The sequence below is a fragment of the Cucurbita pepo genome, chromosome 15 (assembly GCF_057944985.1).
Source record: "Cucurbita pepo subsp. pepo isolate OVF chromosome 15, ASM5794498v1, whole genome shotgun sequence".
Classification (NCBI taxonomy): Eukaryota; Viridiplantae; Streptophyta; class Magnoliopsida; order Cucurbitales; family Cucurbitaceae; genus Cucurbita; species Cucurbita pepo.
The window spans coordinates 10,801,720-10,826,197 of record NC_141812.1 but is presented as its reverse complement, the minus strand read 5'-3'; the positions used below and the strand labels follow the sequence as shown (position 1 = coordinate 10,826,197).

General features: G+C 36.8%; 6 protein-coding genes and 1 long non-coding RNA gene across 9 annotated transcripts; 2 read left to right on the top strand and 5 right to left on the bottom strand.

Annotated features, from left to right (window-relative positions):
- Nucleotides 1-204: 204 nt before the first annotated feature.
- Nucleotides 205-2,673, bottom strand: LOC111811820 (AP-1 complex subunit sigma-1). Its single transcript, XM_023698860.2, has 7 exons — nucleotides 2,483-2,673; nucleotides 1,529-1,615; nucleotides 1,235-1,326; nucleotides 1,025-1,133; nucleotides 876-911; nucleotides 587-673; nucleotides 205-505 (listed from the first exon to the last, which is right to left on the bottom strand). Exons 1-7 carry the CDS (start codon nucleotides 2,648-2,650, stop codon nucleotides 434-436), a joined length of 651 nt encoding a protein of 216 aa, XP_023554628.2. The 5' UTR covers nucleotides 2,651-2,673; the 3' UTR covers nucleotides 205-433.
- Nucleotides 2,674-3,799: 1,126 nt separating this feature from the next.
- Nucleotides 3,800-9,120, bottom strand: LOC111811737 (uncharacterized). 2 transcript variants are annotated; one of them, XM_087117777.1, is made up of 2 exons: nucleotides 7,885-9,120; nucleotides 3,800-5,692 (listed from the first exon to the last, which is right to left on the bottom strand). In XM_087117777.1, exon 1 carries the CDS (start codon nucleotides 9,001-9,003, stop codon nucleotides 7,909-7,911), a length of 1,095 nt encoding a protein of 364 aa, XP_086973903.1. In that variant the 5' UTR covers nucleotides 9,004-9,120; the 3' UTR covers nucleotides 3,800-5,692; nucleotides 7,885-7,908. The 2 variants fall into 2 exon arrangements, with proteins under 2 accessions (XP_086973903.1, XP_023554526.2); XM_023698758.2 differs by lacking the exon at nucleotides 3,800-5,692 and adding an exon at nucleotides 6,187-6,572.
- Nucleotides 9,121-9,930: 810 nt separating this feature from the next.
- PDE191 (Mitochondrial transcription termination factor family protein) lies at nucleotides 9,931-11,741 on the top strand. Its single transcript, XM_023698780.2, has 2 exons — nucleotides 9,931-10,149; nucleotides 10,345-11,741. The coding sequence occupies exon 2, from the start codon at nucleotides 10,351-10,353 to the stop codon at nucleotides 11,335-11,337; it is 987 nt and encodes a 328-aa protein (XP_023554548.1). The 5' UTR covers nucleotides 9,931-10,149; nucleotides 10,345-10,350; the 3' UTR covers nucleotides 11,338-11,741.
- Nucleotides 11,742-12,219: 478 nt separating this feature from the next.
- On the bottom strand, nucleotides 12,220-14,833 carry LOC111811660 (putative L-type lectin-domain containing receptor kinase S.5). Its single transcript, XM_023698649.2, has 2 exons — nucleotides 13,534-14,833; nucleotides 12,220-13,296 (listed from the first exon to the last, which is right to left on the bottom strand). The coding sequence occupies exons 1-2, from the start codon at nucleotides 14,831-14,833 to the stop codon at nucleotides 12,527-12,529; spliced, it is 2,070 nt and encodes a 689-aa protein (XP_023554417.2). The 3' UTR covers nucleotides 12,220-12,526.
- Nucleotides 14,297-15,005, top strand: LOC147789349 (uncharacterized). Its single transcript, XR_015411970.1, has 3 exons — nucleotides 14,297-14,435; nucleotides 14,542-14,795; nucleotides 14,867-15,005. It is a non-coding gene; the product is annotated as an uncharacterized LOC147789349 (long non-coding RNA).
- Nucleotides 15,006-17,463: 2,458 nt separating this feature from the next.
- LOC111776437 (protein VACUOLELESS GAMETOPHYTES) lies at nucleotides 17,464-18,557 on the bottom strand. The gene has a single exon (XM_023655872.2). The coding sequence runs from the start codon at nucleotides 18,338-18,340 to the stop codon at nucleotides 17,621-17,623; it is 720 nt and encodes a 239-aa protein (XP_023511640.2). The 5' UTR covers nucleotides 18,341-18,557; the 3' UTR covers nucleotides 17,464-17,620.
- Nucleotides 18,558-19,710: 1,153 nt separating this feature from the next.
- On the bottom strand, nucleotides 19,711-24,409 carry LOC111811651 (protein FAR1-RELATED SEQUENCE 5). Of its 2 annotated transcripts, none has more exons than XM_087118073.1 (3): nucleotides 24,201-24,409; nucleotides 21,470-24,116; nucleotides 19,711-20,872 (listed from the first exon to the last, which is right to left on the bottom strand). In XM_087118073.1, exons 2-3 carry the CDS (start codon nucleotides 23,666-23,668, stop codon nucleotides 20,699-20,701), a joined length of 2,373 nt encoding a protein of 790 aa, XP_086974199.1. In that variant the 5' UTR covers nucleotides 23,669-24,116; nucleotides 24,201-24,409; the 3' UTR covers nucleotides 19,711-20,698. The 2 variants fall into 2 exon arrangements, with proteins under 2 accessions (XP_086974199.1, XP_086974200.1); XM_087118074.1 differs by having other exon boundaries at nucleotides 21,470-24,038.
- Between the last annotated feature and the right edge of the window lie 69 nt (nucleotides 24,410-24,478).

Here is a 24,478-nt window from a genome sequence, read left to right as displayed (position 1 = left end):
ATAAAATAAGAGGAAAACTAAAAGAGTGTCCAAATCTTGGGCTAACCAAATAAAAGAAGATATTGGAACTGAAGGCAAGGTGCAAGCTGTGGTAAGGCAAGGATAGATGTAACATACAAGGAAAATGTGAAAGCAAGCAGGATAGACAATCATTTCTAAAGCATGGCTGCCCAAGGCTTATGCTAAGAAACAGAGATCGAACACTTCTAGCAAGCAATAACGTTTGTATTTGTGATCAACAATAGAACAATCCAGCAAACATTTAACCAGGCAGGTGAACTCACTAGAACACCAGCAATTTGTGTAATACTACAAATGAAAATAAGCAAAAACAAGGCATTCACTTGTATGATACAAGTCCAGATAACATATAATTACAATGCTTCAGAACAACTCAATTCACCAAAAAACTGAAACATACACTGAAGTGTTCCTACTTGGTGGCCTGCGCAATTATGTTACTTATTGAACTAGCTTGCTCCTTTGCTGTCTCCACCAACGAATCCTACAATGGAATATCAATTACCTTATCATCAGCTGAATTGAAATCATAACTAAGGTACTGCAAAGATAAAGAAGAGAGTACCTGTGCGGCTATCAATCTTGCTACTGTTTTCTTGCTTGATTCTTGGAGTTCGCCAGCTATTAGAAGCTCATCCAGTATATAATAGGCCTTCAATGTTAAAATAAATAAACAACACATTCAAAGTTTCATACAAAGGATGTGAACATCTACTCAAGAAAAGTTAACTGGCGAGAAGCTGAGTGCATGTAATTCAGATGCATCGGGCTTACACAAAATACCAATGTCTGGCAGGCCAGAGGCAATGGATTGCTAATTAAAGAAAGGTGCAGCTTAAGCAAGTAAATAATACCTTGTGAAAGTTGAAGATCAAATCCAACTCACAGACCTACGAACATAAATGAAAGACCATAATAATGAAGAAACTAAATGTCAGTTAAAGAGATGGTGCAAAAAAAAACAGTCTCGAACAACTTACGAACTAAAATTTAATTCACTTACACTGCCGAAGTAACGGTCCAAAATCTCAACGAAATGATGAATACATTCAAGGACCTCTAATTCATTGTCATCCTGATCAATGCACATGCAAAAGTAAAGACTAGCATATCTGCATTAGACGAACAGTAAAATTATTAATCATCTTAGACTGGGCAACATGGACAAATTAAAGATTTGGATTGCAGAACACATCAATATGCCATGACGTACCTTTTATATACAGCTTTGAGTCCCCTCCATTCCACAAAGTTACAGAGCTTAGGCCCCCGGTTTAGAATCATTCCACTAAGCTCACGGATAACCTTTTTAAAGAACATGAGCAGACACAAGCACATGTCATAATGTGGTAAGTTCAATAGATCCTAGGGGAACTAAGACTTATTAAAGCAAATAAACTTTGTGGGCGTGTGGAAAGCCAACAAGAAATTGCAAATATTCTCATTGCTGGAAATTAAAAGAACCTCTTAGCATTAACTTACAGAATGAGGCAAATAGCTGACTTACCTTAGATCTCTCCTTCTGAGTATAAGGAGAATACCATTTCGTCAACCTCACTTTTCCTTGTCTGCTTATAAGAAGCACGAAGTGAATCTGGAAATTTACACCAACAACATCAGTTAGAACACCATGTAAGATATAGATTAAGCCGTCTTTTCTTGGTGGGGAATCGAAGATTTGAAGATATAAACACTGAACTTAAGTTGCTCCAAGGAAGAGATAATTATTTTATAAGAAAGAACCACGCTTTCATTGAGGAAAAAAAAAAAATGAAACACTACAAAAGGAAAAGCTAAAGCTAACGAGCATACAAGGAACACCCCAGACCAAAGATGCCAAACAACTATCTCAACAAAAAGGGGCTCCAATCCACAATAATAACTTTTGGGTAATTTACAAAAGTCGTTGGGAATAGGCAAGAAAAGGATTCAGGAACTCATGGCTTAAACACACTCACAAGCTCGAGAACAAAAGAAATGAAACAAGAATCACCACTCCACCACTCTGGAGAAGTGCGGATTCTACTACTAGCTCAACAGAGAAGAAACAGCTCCGCCTAAGGGAGGAACAACCAAATGAGGGAGGTAGGACAGACCACGATTACAATCCCAAACCACCTAGCAAGACTAAATCCAAGAACTATTCCTGAAATCCCAGATGCTATACAGCCACATAAACGAACGAGCACGACGAATCCAACAACAAATAGAATCGAAAATTGGGCAATCCGGATGTCGGCTAAGCAAAGATCTGAATCTTTACAACACCAAAAGCACTCAAAATCGATTTTAAGAGCGAAAAAAAAAAATTCAGAAGAAAAAGAGGAAACAATTAAACCATTCCACAAAGAAAGAGCAAAGCAGATCCACGATGAGGAAGACTATAATGCATTGAACAACGCAATTTCAACCTTGAAATAATCAAAATCTAGAAATGAATCAAAGCAATGAAATCACATACCATTTTGCTCTGAAGTTTCAGGAACCAAAGATCTCGATTCCAAAATTCGATCTCTCCGATCAGAGTACAGTTTCTCCTTCGTCGTTCTGCTGTAAATATATTTTGTTCAGAATTCCTACCCGCCAAAGACTTCGGGCTCGAAACTGGATCGGGTTCATTTGGGTCCATTTAGTAAGATTGGGCCTAGTAGTGGGCCTTTGAGCTTTTTTCAAGCCCAATCTCAAGCCTTTTCCAGATCCAATTAGTCGTTTTTCCCGGGGAATTGTTGACGATTAAAATTTTCTAGTCGTTGACTTTTTTATTTAAAAAAACGTTGGCCTTCTCAACGTACGTGAGCGTGTGGGATTAAATTATTAAGGGGGAAAAGTAAAGTATTTTCCTAACCGGCCATTAACATCCCTCAAGACTTTAATTAATTAATTAATTAATTTTAAATTAAATTCAAATAAAGATTTGAGATTTCAACCGACTTTTAAACAGTTGAAACGATATTTTTGATCGACTGAATTATAATTATATTAAAGTTATAATATATTTTTTATTTTATACTTATTTAATAATGATTTACTTTTGATTTATTAATAATTATTTGATAGATGTTATCAATTATATTTCTAAAGTATAAGTTCGTCAACTCATAAAATAAATTATTAAGAATATATATAAATAAAAAAATTCAAGCATGTTAGGATTGGGACTAAATTTTTGTTCTAAAAAACATCTTAAAAAAATTAGTCTAAACAAATTTAAAAAAGAAACACATTTTTAATATATGGAAACTCCCTTTTAACTATATATATATATATAAATAAATAAATAAATAAAAGCAACTAATTTTTAAAAATGAAAAAAAAAATCATCTTATTCATGTAATTTTTCTAAAACGTTGTATTGGATATAATATTCGATCTCATGATGATGTATAATATTCGATCTCATGATGATGTGAGTGAAAGAATGTAAGATACTTGTTAGTTCAACTATTGCAGAATAAGAGAACAAACCATCGAACCCCTAATATGTAACTAATGCATTTGTTTATAGAGTTATGCTTAGATTGACACAAGAATTTGTGCACTGCTATTAGAGATAGTAATTCAATGGCACAAAGAGACCTAAACGCTACTCGAAACAATGGACAGAGGGAAATTATTTCCAAACGATTTACAATGCTGGGAAGAGGAAGGATCTGCAGAGAGGGCAGGTAAAGTGATCTCTATGTAGCCAATTCTCAATACATTCTACATGGAAAAGATGGCTACATCGGTACTGTTGGCTCACCAAATCGTCTCCGGTGAACTCGGCCAAGCAAACCGAGCAAATCTCCTCCTCCATTCCTCCCCTACGCTGCAGCTCTTTAAACCTACAAATTGGAAGTTTTACCTCCCACGGTGCCGACTCCGTCGTGAGCGGCTGACACGTCCAGCCCGACAGAAGGCCGATCATGCTTTCGATCGCCATCTTCAGTTGACACAGAGGGATCCACACACAAGTGTAGAAGACAATGGTGGCCATGCACATTGAACCACGACCTAACGCTAAGCTTATCATTCTATAGCCAAAAACTTAGCACCAGCAGCAGCTTCTTCCTTTGCTTCTCTTTGCTGCTAGTTGCTCTGACAATGGAAGAACCAGAGGCATTTATATACTAGAAACTTGGCTTCCCATGATCAGGTGGGTTGACTTCAGGCCTTGACTTTTGGAGGAATATAACAAATCAAGGATGTTTGACTCAGAATATATTAATGATTATAAAATTTGGGTTTGGGAAGCTTAACCTTATATTGTAAAGACCGACCAATCTTGTTGTGCCCGACAACCAAATTCTATGCTAACAAATCCACCTGCTTGTGTAAAGAAATGAGTCTTGTGAAGTCGGTGTGGAATGATATAAACAGTCTATTTTATGAGCTTGAATTCATACTGGACATGAACTTCGGACTTGAGAATTTTTCCAAAATTAGATAATAGTCAACTAGTTTAGATACATATGATCGGCCGAAAAGTCAAAGGTTCAAATCTTTACTTTTGTCAACTATAGCATAGTTCAGTTGATTTAGATACATATGATCGACTAAGAAGTCAAAGATTTGAGTTTCTACTCTCACCCACTAGAGCATAGCTCAACAGGTTTAGTTACGTATGATCGGCCGAAAAGTCAAAGATTCGAATTTTTGCTCTTGTCAACTAGAGCATAGTTTAGCTGGATTTAGATGCATATGATCGACCAAGAAGTCAAAGATCTGAATTTCCACTCTCACTTACTAGAGCATAGTTCAATAGGTTTAGATTCGTATGATTGGCCAAAAAGTCAAAAGTTCGAATTTTTACTCTTACCAAATAGAGCAGAGTTCAACTGATTTAGATACATATGATCGACCTAGAAGTCAAAGATTTAAATTTCTACTCTCACCCACTAGACCATATTTCAACAGGTTCAAATACATGGGATCGATCAAGAAGTCAAATGTTCAAATTTTTACTCTCCCAACTAGAGCATAGTTCAACTGATTTAGATACATGTCATCAACCAATAAGTCAAAGATTTGAATTTCTACTCTCACCCACTAGAGTATAGCTCAACAGGTTTAAATACATAGGATCGGCCAAGAAGTCAAAAATTTGAATTTCTACTTTCACCTGACAAGAGCATAGGTTAACTAGTTTAGACACGTACCGTCGACCAATAAGTCAAAAGTTCAAATTCCTAATCTCACCCAGAAGTCAACCAAACAAATAAAACTCAGAATTCTTGAGGGGAAGATCTCCTAAATTCCATCGAGTTTCTGTGCTAATATTTTAGTGTGTTAGAACAATGATTCCAGCTGGAAAGAGAGGGCCGGCGCCGACCCAACATTGCACTCAATACTTCAAAAGTCAGTCAATGCCTCAAGTATCTAAATATGCACATGATAACAATATCTTCCATTCATATCTTAATACCATTTTTCTTTTCCATTTTTCACTTATAATAACAATAAGAAAACAAGAGCAGCCACCTCCCTTCCCAGGTTTTGACTAAACTTACACTTCAAGATAGAATAATACCGACCAAATCATACATGCTCCTGGAAAGAAAATACATAATATATCTGATGAGTTGTACTTAGCTTTAAAATAAATGGCTACCTGGCAACGTGGCCTTTCCTTCCTCATTCTCTTCTCCAAAGCCAGGTGGTGTATCTGATCCATATTCTTCACTCTTCTCACCTAAATTAAAATAATATAACAGGGAGCAGTACAGCCATGAACATGAACATAACTCACCACAGATATTCACCTAATCTCGATAAAATGAACTTTAACTTGTGTCTATTTAGTTCCTGAACTTTCAAAAATCTCTAATAAATCACATAATTTTAAAAGGCACCTAATAATTTTTGAACCTTTGAATTTTATGTCCATTGAGTTTCTAAACTTTAAAAAGTGTCCAATAGATCCTTAAATTTTCAATTTTGAATACCACAAACCCCTAAATTTTTTAATCTTGTATCTACTAAACATAAAATTGAAATTTTAGCATTTCATTAGACAAAATTCAGTTTCATATACATAAATCTACTATCAAGAACCTATTAGATACAAAATCGAAAATTTAGAACTCTATTAGACACAAAATTGAAAGTTCAGAGATCTATTAGACATTTTTGAAAGTTAAGGAACCAAATGACACAATCCTCAAAGTTCAAAAACTAGATCAATAATTTAACCTAAAAATCCATTTCTATGTAGCCATTAATGGTAGAAACCAAGGAAATATTCATAACTTACATAAATGTTTGTAAAAAAAAATAATTCTAAGAGGTAAATGGTGAACTTAACACATTTTCTGATGTTCACAATCTATCAAAAAATATCCATGTCATTAACCGTAGCCAATATCTGCCATGCCGTTTGATCCATACAATATTTAACCAAAGGTCAATGAACTAGACTGCACAAAGTATTGAGTTCTCCAAACTTGAACTACTCTTAGAGCTCACTTCAACAGTCGTAGACTGTTCACTCTTGAACCAGTTTTAATCTGGATACTGAGTTTCATTAATTTCAACTTGCGGTTTCTTCTCAGTAAAATGATTGGTATCTTCACCTACATGATCATACAGATAAGCATTAACACTTGGAGAGCTGCATATCCTTAGCCATAACTAACAGAAAATAAATCATGCGGCCTTTTTAAATGAAAACTCCTAATTGATCCATCATAACAATAATGACCAAATATTCTGGAACATAACATTGTGTATGAACTTCCACTCATCAATTCTAAAATGAAATGACATACTAATCTTAAGTTGAGTTCCATCTGCACGTGAACAAACTCTTTCTCTCCCATAAGCTGCAACTTTAGCTCGCAAATATTTAAGAACTGTAAAATTGAGTAGTGCTCCCTAATTGAGCATCCAAGTCAAAATCTTCACAAACAGTTATTCTTCTAGAGTGAAATGTAATTAAGGTTGTAGAGAGGAATGCACACATAACTCTTAGTTCGACACAAAAGTCGTGAATATGTTACAGCAGGACAAGACATTTTGAGTATCATTTAAAGGCAATTTGAACCTTTCCAATTAGGAGAACTCAAAGTGATTTGATACATGTAAGTTCTTTTCCCTTGTAGATGGTGTTGATAAGAAAAGGCAGATGAAGAAGAAGAAGAGAAAGAGGGAGGGAGGGGGTAACAGCAACTCTAAGTAAGATTAACAGCTTAGTTCTTGTATGCTTATGCTTATGCTTATGCGAGTGATTTTGGAAGCTGTTAACGGATGGGAATATCTTATTGTCCATGGTCATGGGTTGGGCTAGCTTTACGTTGAATGATTCTAAAACTTATAAACTTGAGCAGTGAGCTTGAGGTGGACAAGAGGAAATCAAAATTAGCTAAGGTAAACGATCTTTCTTAGTGAAGATAAGGATCGGGGGGGAAGGCCTTTGGGCTTTGATGACAAAAGGTCTTTCGTAAATATTCAATGGAAAATATTTTACACAACATGAGGCGCTTTCTTTAGAGCCACTCCCTTTTGTGGGCTTTGTTTTTTGGATTTCCATGCTTCATTTTCTGAATGAAAGGTTGTTTGTCTCATTAATACATACATGAACCACCACTTCTATAAATCATAGCCATCCTAGACTACTAATGAAAATAAAAATAAAAATTTAATAAAATCTAATTAAACAAAGGTAACTTACAGGATATTCTCCTTTTTTTTCCTTTTCCTTGTTTTGTATCTAATCATTTTGGTACCCAACAATTCGTATAAGCTTATAGATGCTATCAAAAGATTGAAGACAATGTCAATTGCAAACCTGTCGGTCATCTACTCAAATTACTCCATATAACATATGGTAAACATATCTTGAATTGGCGAAGGAATTGCATAAAAGGGAAAAGAAAAAAGACTTACAACTTCTTAACCACGACAAGAATCTCAGAAAAATTCCTTCTTTTTCTTCCCGAAGATTAGTTCCCAGATATGTGGAGCAAATGGGGCTCTTTTATTCAAGAATTCTCTTAAAGCTTTCTCATTAATCAAGAATCCCTTTTGTTTTAAGGTTTCTATGACAGTATGAGCTTCGTCCTCCCCCTTTTCTTTGCATAACTCATCAATTAGGCCGACAAAAGTGGTTAGATTTGGAGAATGCCCAGATTCTAACATCTCAATGCAAAATGATACGGCATCCTCTAATTGTTTGGATTTGTACAGTCCCTGTATCAAGATGCCGTAACTGAAGGCATTGGGAGAAATGCCATTATTCTGCATTTTCCTGAAAATCCTAATTGCTTCATCAAGCTTCTCGGCCTTGCAAAACCCATCAACAACAGCAGTGTAAACCACAACTTCTGGAATTGTACCCTTCTCACGAATCAAACCAAATAGTTTCATTGCTTCTTGGATAAGCCCATCCTTGCAAAGCCCATCAAGCATAGCAACAGCGTTGGGAATTAGACCAGTTTCCTTCATTTTCCTGAATATCTCATCCGCTTCTGGAGGACACTGTGGTTGCGATTGCTCCCCTTGCATTGATTCAGAAAACTGAGCAGAAGAGCTCGGCTCGATTTTCTCTGTACTAGTACTCTGATTGTCAGTGTTCAGCTTGAATTTTTCAAGAAAGCTAAAATCCTTCTGAGACAAAGACTCATTCCTTCGCCGCGACATCGGCCCTTCGTTTGCGAATCGGGACGAGGAACCTTCCGAATGCCTATTAAACCGTTGATTCCGATTATCCTCAGGGTAAGGAGCAGATACTTCCCCGGCGAATTTGGGAACTCGACGAGCTTCCCAAGGATCCGGGGGAGAACGTCGTTGCGGCGGGCTGCTTCTCGGCTCGGACCTTGAGAAGTTCCAATCGTCATCCATGGAATTGGAGCTAAAACAGCGAGATTCCACCGGCGAGAGTGACAAATCCGGCGTTCGCAATGGATCATGGAGCAGAGGAAAGCCTCTTTCCCAATTCCGAATTGTTGAAGACAAAATCTTCGAAACTCGAAGGCGAGATTGTAATTGCATCTGCAACGCTCCCATGAGAATCTCGAGCGAAGAAATTATGAAGAGATTGCTAACAGTCGGCAAAGGAACGATGACGATGGAGGGAAAAATGGGTGTAGGGTTTTAGCGAGGGAACCAAGTGTATAGGTTTGGGCGTTCCATTATTTATTAAAAATAAAGCTAAATTCATAAAAATATCATTTTTAACTCTAAAATTTTTTAATAATATTTTTAAATTTTCATAAATAAAAAAAAAAAAAAATTACCATTAAATTTTAACAATCCAAACCTATCACATCACGAGTAAATATTGTCCTCTTTAGACTTTCTCTGCTGGGTTTCTCTTAAGGTTTCAAAACGCCACTTGTCACAATTGCACTCTTGATGACAGCGGACTTGCGATTATGCAGCACTCACTTTCCAACGAGTGAGCGAGGGTAGAGAGAGATTTTCGAAAGAGAAATTTTGAAAGAGACGTTGTATAAACAAACAAGAGAGTAACAACAACTGCTCACAGTATATATAATCATTGGCAGGGAGAAGTTTCTACACCCTTATAAGGAATGTTTTGTTATCCTCTCCCACTGATGGGAGATCTCACAATCCACTCCCTTTGAAGCTCAACGTCCTCACTAGCATACTGCCTTGTGACTGACTCTGATACCTATGTTAGATAGGTATTTATAGCTTCGTTCAAAAAACGCTCAGTATAATGTATTTTGTTTTTAAGTCTATTAACAGTGTCGTAACGGTCTCTAAATAAAATTGCACAAAAAAAAAATGAGATTCTAATAAAGGTCAATGAGTATTATTTAAAATTTTTTAGAATTATTTAAAATTTTAAAATAATTTTTTTGAAACAAATTTCTAAAGAAAAAAAAATAAAAAATTGAAGGATAATTTTGAATAATTTAAATAATTGTTAATAATAAATGAATTTTAGGAATTAAAGGGTTGGGCGAAAATTATGCATTTCGGCTCACTATCAACTTATCCATTTCGTACCAAATTAAACGAAGCTCCTTCGTCTTGCCGAGCTCAAGAATGATACTTCTTGCTCTATGTTCTTCTTGAAAGACCCAGAAATTCCTGCTTCTGTAACTTCAGTTTCCTCACAATTAGAGCTTTGATCGAGCGCAGAAATCAATAAAGACTGCTTGCTTATCCATTTGATTGAAGAAGGTGAACTCGATTTTCCTTGTGTTTATCGCCATTCTGCATTGCATTTCTCTTTGTAAAACGGAGGGTTTTTTTTGAATTTGGAGTTCAATTCCTATTCCCTCTCGTGATTTTGCATTACTTGCTGGTAATTGTACAGTATTTTTACGAACATTTGGTGGATTTATGAAAAATCTGTTTGTATGCTGAATCTTTCAGGGTTTTATGGAAATTAGCGGCAGTCGAAATGGTACTAGTATGCTGTGGTTCTTCAGGGACAAAGGATTTGATGATGGAAGCATTGATAAGATGTTTAAAAAGTGTAGGCGTTTGGAAGGTATGCAGAATGAAAGAGCTGCTGAAAATTGGGAATATTTGGAAGGAATTGGGATTCAAAAGAGGAAACTCCCTTCTGTTGTTTCCAAATGTCCTAAGATTCTAGTTCTTGGTCTCCAAGAGAAAATTGCTCCCATGGTTGAGTGTCTTGCAACACTCAGCACTAAGCCTCGTGAAATTGCTACAGCTATTGCCAAATTTCCTGGCATTCTTTCCTATAGTGTTGAAGAGAAGCTATGCCCACTTTTGGCTTTCTTTCAAGCTCTGGGTGTCCCTGAAAAGCAGCTTGGAAAGATGATTCTACTCAACCCGAGGCTTATTAGCTACAGCATTGAATCGAAGCTCATTGAAACTGTGGATTTTCTTGCTGGGGTTGGGCTAACGAAGGATGGGATGATTGGAAAAGTTCTAGCAAAAAATCCATTTCTCATTGGATATAGTGTTCATAAAAGGCTCCGTCCTACTTTCGAGTTTCTGAAATCGATCGGTCTCAGTGAGATGGATCTTCAAGCAGTTGCATTGAAATTTCCAGACATTTTGTGTAGGGATGTGGACAAAGTTTTGAGACCCAATTTGGATTACCTGAGGAGAAGTGGGTTTAAAGATGGAGAAATAGTGTCTTTGGTGACTGGTTATCCTCCTATTTTGATCAAGAGCATTCAACATTCTTTAGAACCTCGGATCAGATTTTTAGTTGAAATAATGGGAAGAACACTTGACGAAGTTGCCGAATATCCCGAGTTTTTTAAGCATGGTTTGAAGAAAAGACTCGAGTTGCGGCATAGATTGTTGAAAGAGAAGACAACGGACTTTACCTTGAGTGAATTGTTGGAATGCAATCAAAAGAAGTTTATGATGAAAATGAGTTTGTTATGAGGCTATGCTTGGAGATTTAGGAACCATATCCTGAAAGAATGTTGTTTCTCAGCATCTTTACAAGTTTTGTTGCCTAATAATTCATTTTCCAGGCTTCTAGTTAAAGTTTAGAGCCTTCGTCCTGCCGAGCAATTGTTTTTAGCCCTGGATTACCCTTCCTTCATTCACGGTTCATGCTTTAGGCTCGTTATGGTGTCCCTTGTGTTTGAACAATTCAAATGGAGTGGAGTACATACAGAGTACTCTCATGTAACTCTTTTCCTTATGTTGTATGGGTTGAGATTTGGACCCCTGATCCTCCCTTGTAGTTTTCATCTTTACTGTTGAGAATTTTTGTGCCAGAATTTGTACTGTTCTTCGACCAATTATTATTAACAGTTCCAATGAAATCTTGGGTTTTTGCATCTGGGGGAGCATCTCTTTGAAAATCATAAGATGTTTATTACTTGAATGCTAACCAAAGCCCTGGGATGAAAGTCACCTCTCCTGTGATTACCTTAAACCCCTACATTAGGGTGTTGAAAACTTGGATTAGCAGTAGAAATCGTGTTTTTCTGTGCAGTTTATATCGATATTTACATGTTTCTATAGTTTACACTATGCATACAAGAAATTTCTTGAATCTATGCCATGACTGTACTCCACGGCCTATGAATAATGATATGCAAATTTTCACTAGGATGCTTCATTGTTTTCCAAGCCTGCCGGTCTCATCCTGAAATATATTGTCATTCCTATTGCCTAAATCTTGCATCATTATTTTGAGGTCTTCTGTTGTTGCAAGATTAAACATTATTCTCTGTTTCTGTTAAACAGACCGAACATTATTAGAACAACGGTGTAATTGTCGGGATCAGATTGAAGATGATAACAACTTAGAACTTGGACTTGAATTTTTTTTCTATTATCTGTAATCTAGGAAGTTCTTAAACCCCCTTTGATTTATAAAGAAAACATGTCAATCTTAATTGTAAAGCAAAAATAATGGTACAACAGACAAGTGCTAGCGCGATGTGCAGAAGCAACCGGAGGAACATCTCGGGACATTGGCGAGTTTGAGCCCAGGTATACATATCCCCTTGCATATACCAGAGGGTGAATAAATGATGTTTTCTACAATTTGATGACGAGCTACATGTTTTTCAGGTAAGCTTCGAGACGGAAGGAGAGGACTAGCTATGGTGAAACTTCATGGAAGAGAGCTGTTCGTGTTTGACAGTGAAGTGAGAGTGGTATTGGTGGAAGTAGTGCTCATGGGAGGCCACATGAAGGCTGGCTTGAACAGAGGTACTTGAGGTGCTGGCAAAGCTCCGTTTAAAATTTGGAGTATAGCCTGAGTTTGTGGCCTTTCACTTGCCGTGGGATGTGTACATGCCAACCCAAGTAGTAGAAGCCTCCTAGCTTCATCAACCACAAAACCATTGCCCAGCCGGTTATCGACAGCTTTTTCGATGTGTCCTTCACGGTGTCCCTTCCACACCCAATCAATTAGAGTACACAGATTTTGCTCGTCTTCAATAGCAGCTCCTGGTCTCCTGCCACAAACGATCTCGAGCACGACTGCTCCAAAACCATATACATCGGTTTCAGGAGTAGCCTTCCCTTCATGGAAGCATTCAGGAGCAACATAACCCATTGTGCCTGCAACTCCACCACATTGCAGGTCTGCATAAGAGTTTCTTTCAGGATCCAAGGCTCTAGCAAGGCCGAAATCCCCTAGACGAGCATTGAAGTCGGAATCAAGCAAGATATTGCTTGATTTGATATCTCGGTGCAATACTTTCTGGTCATACAAATTATGCAAGTAATGCAACGCAGATGCAACTCCTACAAGAATTTTATAGCGATGTCTCCAGCTGAGAACATCCTCGTCAGCAACGTCGTATAGGTGATTCTCGACGCTTCCATTAGGCATAAAGTCGTACACTAATAAAAGCTTCCCTTTCTCATAGCACCACCCTGCACAAATATGCAATGCTTATGTGAGTACATTGGTTTGGAATCATGCACTATATATGCTCTTATTACATGTCATTGATGCTTCATGAATGCAAATGAAAAACTACACAAATATGTTCTCTGGCACACTCTTACTACAATATGTTCATGATATTTACCAGGCATGGTAGAGTTATATATTTAACTTGTTCTCTTTCCCCTTGTTTGTTTGGAAGAACAGAAAAATGGAAGCCTTACCTTCTAAACGGACGAGGTTCTTGTGGCGAAGACGGTGGATAATGGTGAGCTCATCCAGAAAATCGCCTTCGCTCTTAATGCTGTCCCTGGAGAATTTCTTGACGGCAATTTCAAGCCTGGAAACAGAATTTGAAGATGTGGTAATGTCCTTATCCTTGTCCTGAAAAACGCCTTTGTACACGACCCCGAATCCCCCATTTCCTAGAACCATGCTTTCATGGAAGTTATGAGTCGCCCTTTTTAGTTCCTTGTACTTGAACTCTCTAGGCATTCCAGGCAACCTCTTCAATGTGCCCTGAACATTTGACTCCTCATCCCTACTCACTCTCCTCTTCTTCCTATAATCAACAAATAACCAAACCCCAATAAGAATTGCGATTAGTATCGGAATTCCAACTCCGGCAAGGATCTTCAACCACGTTAGATTTTTCTTCTCCGGCAGACGTTCCAAATCCAGTGTCCATTCCAAGACACAGTTCAACTGAATCTCTGGGCTGCCTGTAGAAGCAGAGAATCCAATGTATGATTCTTGTTTCACAAATCGTTTCAGGTTTATCGTTTCATTGAGAAGCGGTTTATCAGGTTTTGGATCTTTGTTTATAGACATGTAAACCTGCAAAAGTTTGGCTTTGCCATCATAATCAACCCAGATACTGTGATTAGTTCCGGTCTCTGGGGATAAAACTATGCCAGATTTATTCAGTGAAACAGCCTTCCTTGACTTAATGGAGTTGATGTTCAGACCGATATGGTTGTCGTCAGGGTCGAAATCCTGCTTCTCGGTATCGAATTCGATAGCTACAATTTGATTTCTGCTGTCGCCGTCCGTGGTTGCATTGGTGAGGCCCATCCACTGCCCCCAGCTCTGTTCAGGTGCATCACCAGTCGGAGCTATAAGAAAAGTAAGCCCCTCACCAGCATTCCATTCTTTATTTCTGAAAATATTGATGTAAAAGTATGAGCTGAATGAAGCAACAATGTCATCTTCCTCCTTTTTATCAATATCAGCTAGCCATAACTTGAACGGCTGGTGGTACACAATGCGGCCAAATGTATTTTGAAGGCTAACAACATTGTTCTGCGAGTCAGGAGTTAACTGCAGCGCCCCACCATCGATGGAAGAGCCTCCGGTGAAGATGAAGTCTTGATTATGCTCCCTTTCATTGAATCGAACATACGAAAAACGACGCTCACAGATCGTTTGGCTGCCCACTGCTCCAAAGAGCAACACCAAAGAAGCCACAACAACAACAACAACCAAGGTACTTGAATCTCTCTTACACACAAACATTTTACTCATCAAATTCTTCAGCAACTAACCCAGAATGAACAGAAAAACCACCCGGATTCGTAGATCGGCAACACGGGAATCTCGAATCAGAATTCAGCTAGCTCCTTTGTCAACTGATCAGAGAAGAAGCTAGAGGTAACCCCATTTGCCTTAAAAGTTTAAAGCTTTCTTCCATGAGTATCGCCATTGGTGTTCTGTAATTCTTCGACGCATTAGTTCAATCTTCAAGAAAGCGAGTTTTGGGAAAGTTTGGAAATGATTGAAGAACAAAACCCAAAAGGGGTTTGAGAGAAGAAGAAGAAGAAGAAGAAAGGTCAATTTTTTCATGCTGAAAATGGAGAAAACCCCATTGATAAAAGACTTGTAAGTTGAACACAAGAAGCTTCGTAGAGGCAGTGTAAATATCGTCCACGTTTAGTAGACTGCAGCTCTGTTTGGTGGTCTGGAATCTTTTCAACTTTAAATTATTATTGTATATATCCCCCACTGGCTGCTTTCTCTTTGACAGGTCGGTTGGTCCCACATCGGAAAGGAATTGAATAAATGGTTTATTTATGTGGCCGTTCATAAATTTTCGTACATTTTCCATAAATTTTGAATTTAATTTTTATTTGAGTTTCAAAATGTTATATTTTTCTCCTCCAAATTTGTTTTTAGTCTTTGTATGGTCAATTCGAATCAATGTTGGATTCTTTTTAGTGCCTGGAGCACTCGGTTTGGACCGAACCCTTCTTTTACTCGGCTATATATCTCTTATTTTGTTACCTAAAAGTACCGGAGTAAGACATCGAATTCTTAATAATATCAACCTTTTTTATTATATGATGTATTTCTCTTAAAAATATTGGTGCACGTGTAAACAAGGTGCTTCAGTTTTAATATTACACTTTTATCTTTGAATTTTCATGCCGGCTGATTTTTGAAATAATTATGATGTAAATTTTTTTTATTTAACTTTAATAGCTAAAACTATATTAATTTAATTTTTTAAATTAATTAACGTGAAAATGTAACCTTTTGAAATTTAGACTTTTTTTTCTTTTTTTAATGCGATGAATTTATGATTATATAGAAGTTTGATAATGTGGATACAATGATGTAAAGTACGCGCTTTGGTGGTTGAAATTTTATAGATTTGTTTACATCTTTTATTCGGTGGTTAAAACGTGTTCAAATTCGAGAACCAAAAATATATTTTATTCTTATTTTTTAAAATCAAAAAATAAAAACAAATCATCAAAACCTACAATATCAAAATGAAATAAATATTTATAATATAGTTTTTCACGATAAAGTACTATAGAAGATTATTATTAAATAAATCACCGATCGAGATAAATATTAAATAACGTTTACGGGCTAAATTGAAATATTTGAAATATATTGGCTAAAATAATAAATAAATAAATAAGTTATCTTAAAAAAAAAGATTTAAATTTTTTAAAAGAAACCCTTTAACAACCAATACATTGCTTAAAGTTAAAACATGAATGATTAAGAAAGTTTCTTTCTGATTTTAATTTAATATTGTTTTTTATTTTTGACATTTTGACTAATTCAAAAGTGTAGTTTATAATTAATAATACAATTATCAATAATCTAAATAATATATATATATAAAATAAAAAAAAAAAATAAAATAAAAAAGAGAACTTTTAATTACTTTAAAAATTCTGTTCATATTACTTTATATTTTAATTTGTATTTAATTAGCCTTATATATATATATATATATATATATATATATATATATATATATATATATATATATTATTTTTTATTTTTATTTTTTTGCTTCTAATTTTTTAAAAGTATAATTTTGTATATCTTATTTTATAATAACTACAAGAAAGTTGTTATCTATTTAACTATTGATTAATAATTTATATTAAATATAAAAACTTTTTTTTTAATTTTTTTTTTATGTTTACATGGTTTTTTAATTTTATATTTGAAAATAAACATTTAGAAAAAAAATTATATTAATATTATACAAATTCTTTTTATGGGTATTTTAAGTTTGTGTCAATTTAATTTTTAAAATTTAATTTTGAAATTTTCAATCTTGTTTTAATCTTTTAATTTGTTTCAAATATTTTATTAGATTTTTTTTAGTTAAAATGTCTAACAAAATTAAAAAAAAAAATTAAAGGTGGAAATTAAATTGTTCGAAACAAAAAAAAAAAAAAAAAAATTAAATTACACATAATAAAATATTTTATTAGGTTCATATGCTTTGTGCATGTGATTATGACGTGGAATTTATATTTATATTTTCTATTTTTTTAAGACATGTTGGGATTAGTAGGAATCTTTCCTTTTTCTTCTTTATTTAATTATATGTGATTTTCCTTTTAAAGTAATATATTTTAAATAGGAAATAAATAATAAATGTAGTAGTTTCTTGGTTAGGTTTGAGTTGGTAGCGGAGATCTAGGTTTACCTCGAACAACTTCTTACATCATGAAACCAAATTTTCTCTCAATCTTCCATTAATTGAAGCTTACGATCTCGATAAAATTGAAAGCCTAGATTCTAAGCGCTTTTAATTTATAGAAGCTTTCGTATAGTACTTGATCAATAGGTATAATGAAACCGACCTTTTAAATTTCCATTGACATGTGACATTTTCGGACAACTTAAGGAATGAATCGAGCTTTTCATATATTCATGTAGTTTCAATGTCGATATCAGAAATGAATTGATATTTTCATTCTATCTAGAAACAACATTATTTTACAACATTACACACAGACCAAACACGAACCAAAGAAACAACATAAAATTACGCATGATTTACTTGGATATGAGGCTACCAACAACGGCAGCAATCATGGCTGTCGGGTCGCCGAGCATAGCGGAGACGATGCAGCGAACGGCCCGGCTAGCCATTAGAAACCCTTGCTCAACCTTTCCTCTTCCCCTTGGATGGCTTTGGCATGTCCCCTTAAGGCTTGGAATCCTTGTCTGAACCTCAATGACTTTATTCTTATCCACTTTTAGGTACATAGCTTGCCAGCTCTCTACAAGCAATTCCTTCACACAAGACAAGTGAAGATTATAGCTCCTACATTTCGACTTATAAGACCATCCCGGTCCCCGGCCTCCGCAACGATGACACGGTCCCGAAAGCTTCATACTAAGGTAAAGATCGTGTTCGCCATCATCAAGCACTTGAGGGAGATTTGCGCAACAAGGGTGGAGATCGAAACCACAGCGTTTACAATGGTAAACAAATCCCGAAACGTCATTTCGACAAGCGTCACAGAACCTCGCGGTGGCACCGGGGGGAGAAAAGAAGAAGTCGAAAGCACATTTCGGGTAGAACAGGTGAGTGATCTTGGGAGGGGCCATGGCACAGAGCTTGTGCAAGGTGAAGTCACATTGCAGGCATTGGTAGTTGAAGCCAATACCAGCTTCATGACAGCCAGCACAGTTGAAAGGGGTATCAGTGTGGGATAGATTCAGGTTGTGCCATGGATGGATAGGGTGAAGCACTTGTTTTTCAATCTTCATTGCTTATTTGCTCTTGATTTGCTTGAAATGTGGAAGAGTTGATAGCTTTATAACGAAGAAGGGGCAGTTTGATTTGGATTTGAACACCAAAAAGAGTCGATTTTGATTAATTTTTGGCACAAATCTTGTAAGAACAAGAATAACTTGGAAATGTTAGAACAATTATGAAGGGGTAGAAAGTGGGTTGAGAGAAGGGGAGATGAAATTGGTAAGAATCTGATTCCATGGAAGAAGGTTTTGGCTTAGCTAATTACTTTTAAAGAGTGATATTCATTGTTCTTTTGACCAAACCTGAGCTGATACCCATTGTAGCTTGAAATTTGTAGTGGTTTCTTTGGTGGAGAGCAAAACATCAAGAATTTGTTCTTCAACTTCAAAGTTTCTTTGAATAATGAAGAATTCGTTTGGTTATCTTTTGCTCCATTGATCTCTTAGAAAAGGAATATTTCTCTCTTTAGTGATCCACCGCTAATAGATATTGTCCTCTTTGGAGTTGCCCGACCTCTATAACAGCCCAGGCCCACCACTAGCAAATATATTGTCCTTTTTTAACTTGCCCGACTCTCTGTAATGGTCCGAGCCCACCATTAACAGATATTATTTTCTTTGGACTTTCTTTTCGGGCTTCCCTAATGTTTCATTCCCCTCTCCAACCGATGAAGAATCTCACAATCCACCCTCCTTCGAAGCCTAGTGCCCTCGTTGACACTCGTTCCCCTCTCCAATCATTGTGGCTATCGTTTTTCTTTGGATTATCTGATTCTCTTAAGAAGAAAGGAAGAAATTGTCTTCCTTAGAGTAATTAGGATAGATAAGAACTTATCTTCCTTGGAGTAATTAGGATAGATAAGAACAATGTGTGATGGCCCATTAAGATGGATAAGAACAATTTGTGAGAACAAAAGAATTTAATATAACTAAAATTACACAACATAAACCGAAAACCGACCTTACTAAGCAACGTATATCCCTAATTCTAACACAAAACATCATACGACTATGATAACCTGAACCATATTGTTACCATTGATTTAGTGTTGTTAGCGTTGATTTAGTGAATCTCCCATCGTTCACATCTCTAATAAACTCGAGATCAACACAGGCCTGCATTTTAAACTATATAAACTTGTATTCATATAGTATAAAAGTATATATAATAAAATGCAAGTTTTATAATGTTATATCCACACAATATGACATGTTTTTGGTCAATTTTGGGGCTTACGAGGATGTTCATATTTGAGGATATAATGAAGCATCAGATTTTGTCTGATGATTCATGGGCATCTGGTACAATGAAACAGAAGAGAGATCACTCTCTGTCCCAAATCAAATCAAAGTCAACAACAAATAAGAACAGGACAGCCAAATCCATGAATTTGTTCATTTATTTCAACCATCTTGTCTCTTTGTCTCTACCAAGACCAAGAACAAGAACAAGAACTAGTAGAACAAGAACAAGAACTAGTTATTCTGTTTCCTGTTTCCTGTTTCAGTTTCAGCTCAAAATTTCTTTGGAACCAGAAATCAAACCCAAGAAACAGATCAACGAAAATGATATAAAACTACAACTAGTTTGCTACCACTGACCACTGAGCAGCTAACCAATTACATCTTTCTGAACAGACTACAGCTTACTTCATCACCATACCAAAAATACTACCAAATCTACAAAGAATTTCCTGTACATTCAGTTGAAAGGCTACTGGCATTCCTTATTTGCTACCCAAATCAAGACAGCAATAAGATGAACATATATATATATATATATATATATATATATATATATATATATATATATATATATATATATCAGCAGTTTTCAACTCAGAAATTGATGTGGAAAAGGATACTGATCTGAATAGGTAAGCCAGCAATAAGATGAACATCGCCACTACAAAATAAAGAATCCAAAATCAACATTAAAATGAAGAAAAACCCAAATCAAATCAAATAGAATCATGACATGCTAAAGTAAGCAAATCGAATTGGGGAGCAACTATTACGTGTAATCTTCGTTTTAGACTTTGCGAACTCAAATGCGAAGAACAAGAAGATTAACAAGATAACTGTATGTTTGTGGCACCATTGAGGGAGTATCATACTGCAATGAGGACCCCATTGGATGGCCAGAAATATCTTGCAGTGAAAATAGAAACACGGTGATTGATCTCCAGTGACAGTAAATCAAGAAACTATCACCTCTAAATTGTTGCATACAGGTAGGGGAGAATCAAATACTCGACAAAAAACAGGTTTACATCCCCATTACTAACGTACTTCTCGATGAGACCGAGGTTAGAAATATATTTGGTATTGAGATGAGACGAGGACTCACTATATACGTCTACTACACCTTCAAATGCTATCTTTCATACTAATTTTTATGTTCTGCACTTTAATAGATAATTGCAGTTTGTGGTCCTCAATGTCTTTCAGCATTGAAAAAAGGTTAGACCGGTAAACGTCGCACTTCCGATTTGCACACTCCAATTCGTTGGTAAGCTCGTTGATTTTCTTGTCCAAGTCATCCTGCCGAAAATTTCAAGAGTAAAATAAAGTCAAAACGAAATCGTGTATGTCTCGACATGCAAGGGAATGAAGGATTGTCCAGACCATGAAACTTAGATAAAGATTCATTATGACCATACAATTGCATGCGTTTAGTAGGCTTACATGCCGTCAATATTGAAGTTATGTGCATAATTAAAAGATAAATCTATCCAAGACTAGGAAAAAAACACGCTATCCGAAGTCCAAACATCGAAACGTCCCAAGAAAAAAGAAATTTAACAAGAAAGGATTATGAAGTACTCTGAAACTCCAAATCTAGCAAGTAACCAAGTAATGCAGTGAAAGCTAGAACTTCGAGGAGCAGGTTCTATCGTATACCAAACGCTTATGCATACCGTAAGATCCGACCACCAATATAGTTAAAAGGTTGATCAGTTGAACTAAGTGTAGAAGCTTGAAAGAAAACAAAGTAACAAACTCCAACACTAAACTAAATCTGTAAGGTGCTAAAAGGAGTAGAAATCCCGCTTTTCCTCTAGCTAGAAATCTTGAATAACGAATTCCAGTCAAATCAAAAAACAGAACGGATAGATACAAAAGACAGTGAACTTCTACCTCTGACATGTTTTTACTCAATATCTCGTCGTGATCCCTGCTACTACTATGATATGTATAGCTTCTGTCGTTTCCAGGGTCCATTTTAATACGCCCATTGATTGTATAATTTTTCCCATCATTCCTCGTTGTATGAGCAACCCTTTTTGCAGCCTCTTGAAGGGCATCTTTTGCCACATTATACGTATCCACAGTCTTTGCTCCTTCCTCGATGAATTTAAAAGCCTCGTGGCGTAGGGTATTGTATCTCACAGTATGAGATTCAAGATAGTTGTTATAGATATCATTCACATGGTCATCCAACATCACGTTACTCTTCGCATTTCTTGTCCATCGTTTCAAAATGTAATAAGATGGAAGTGTAAGAACATTGGTCACTCTGAAGACAGCCAAGATATGTCCGCACAGAAGGCCTGAGAACTCGAACATCTGGCAACTACAACTTGCTCTCATCTCCAAAACATTGAATTTCACATAGTGAGCTTTATGATCCTCGCCAAATTTGGCCACTTGATATGTTATAATTTCCCCATCGTCATCAGCCTTCGACGCCATAAAAGTTAATGTGCCAACTAACTCCTCTTGGAATCTTGAGAACAGCTTCCTGGTGTAAAGCTCAGAAACCTGTTTTTCCATTGGAGATGGAGTTTTTAGAACAGGGGAAGTGTTCATTGTATCATAATCTGCTTTCACTTCTTTCTCATTCCGACTCTCTAAAGCTTTTTCATACAGTTTGAAGAACTGACTCAAATTGGTCGAAGCATTCACGTACCCATCAAAATATGAATTCATGCTATCACTTCGCTGGGTAATAGACATTTCAGCGAAAAAAGTATCCCGCAAATACACCGGAACCCACTGCCTCCGAGCAGAGTAAATTGTTTGAAGCCACTCATGATCCCTGAGATCATATCTGTCAACAAGTGATAGCCAGCAGGACTCAAATTCCTCGATAGAGTCGGTCAAATTTACACATTTGTGGAAGTCAGCTTCAAAGCTTGGGTGTTTCAGAAACACATGAGAAAGCATCTCCTGGCATTTCTTGAAAATATGCCATTTGCAGAAACGGTGACGGGTCTCAGGGAAAACTTGTGTAATGGCTGACTGTATTATTGCATCATGATCGGTAGTAATTGACACAGGTGGGCGACCAGACATTGCCAAAAGCCACGTTCTAAATAGCCAATTAAATGATGCTTCAGATTCATTTATTAGAAAAGCACAGCCAAATAACACGGGCTGTCCATGATGATTCACCCCGGTGAAAGGAGCAAAGGGCAGACGATATCTGTTTGACCTATAGGTAGTGTCAAATGTAACGGTATCCCCAAAGTAAGTATAGTTCATCCGAGCCTTTGGATCGGCCCAAAAGACATTGCCCACACACTGATCCTCCTCACCCTGCACCGCATAGAAGAAGTTCGGATTTTCAGAATGCATTTGCCTCAAGTAATCCAAAAGCAGTTGAATGTCTCCTTCTAAGCTCCTTTGGCGATTATTCCTCATATAATTTCGACAATCAACCTCAGTAAATCCAACTTTACTGATTCCTCCATACTCCTTTATCAGTGCCGACATAATCCTACGAGGACCCATCCCAGCAGCCTGTAAAGTATCAATTAAGGTCTTTGCTGGACCTGATATTTGCCTATGAGACCGCAAGCAGTGCACCTGATCAGGAGGAACTAACTCATGATTATGCTCTCTAACAAATCCAGAGACAACCCATTTCCCAGAATCGTGCATCTTTACAGACAAGGATGCTTTGCAACCCACTCTAGTGATCGTTCGAGGGCGCTTAATTTCTCTATCTTTAGTTCGCTTCTCATTCATATTCCTGAAACCCTCTTTGGCACAAACAAATTGCCTTTGTATAATCGCTCCATCGCGCCTAGACCGACGGGACGAGCTGACACGAGTACTGAACCCAACACGTCGAGCATATGAATTATAGAAAGCTTTGGCAGCCTCTTCAGACTCGAATTCCATTCCTTCATAAGGTTCAAGATCCAAAAGATCACCCTCAGGAAGATATATCTCACCACTGCCAGCGCCACCACCAAGGCTACTCAGAGGAGGGCTATCAACCATTTCTTCATCCTCAATGGAATGATGCACCATACCAATAGAATAGTCATCTCCCTCCCTCCCACTGCCTCCTCCCAATCCAATATCGAACTCAATCACTTCATTATCCATATGAACACAGTTAATGTTTAATCAGAACTTATTTTACAAACTCTATATCCGTTCCAACCAGGTGAGTGAAAGCTTTGACTAGAAGAGATCAACCACTCAGCAACAACAAAACAACAATCTCATTAAACCCATAAATCTACCGTAGAATAGGAACATGCGAAGACAGAGAAATAACATAACCGACCTCGCAAATGAAGCCAGCCATCTCATCTCAAATTCGAGCGATGGCCACAGTACCCATTAAATCAAACACAAAAACAACCAAAACCCATTATCCAGAAAATCAATTCAGACTTCAAACCTCCAACTATACTCGGCAAAGACTCGATCAATCAAAGGCGAGGGATAACCCACTGAGGGGCTCCAGTTCCTGGGGTTCAAAAAACCCTAGAAACGAAATTTAATTTTGCCGGGAAATCGAAAGAAGCGGGGAAATTGGGGGTTTAATCTGGAGCGAAAAGGAAAGAGGGTTATATAGAGAGAGAGAGAGAGAGAGAGAGATGGAGAAGCAGAAGTGGAAGATGAAAAATACCGTGGATGAAGTGGAAAATTGGACGATGATCGCGAAGAGACGGTGCGAAATCGTTGAGAGTTGGAGGTTGGCGATGGATTCTTCGTATGGAAGCGCAGCCTCCTCGAAGGCTTCAAAATTTTGGAAGGTTTTGTTCCAATGGTTCGCCGATTACTCTCTCAAATGCACGCGTCCCCTCACCAACGCCAGATTGAAATTCCGAAATTATTGAACGCATTTGGATTTGATTTATTCCATCAAATTGAATTTGTGTTTTTTTTTTTTTTTTTTTTTTTTTC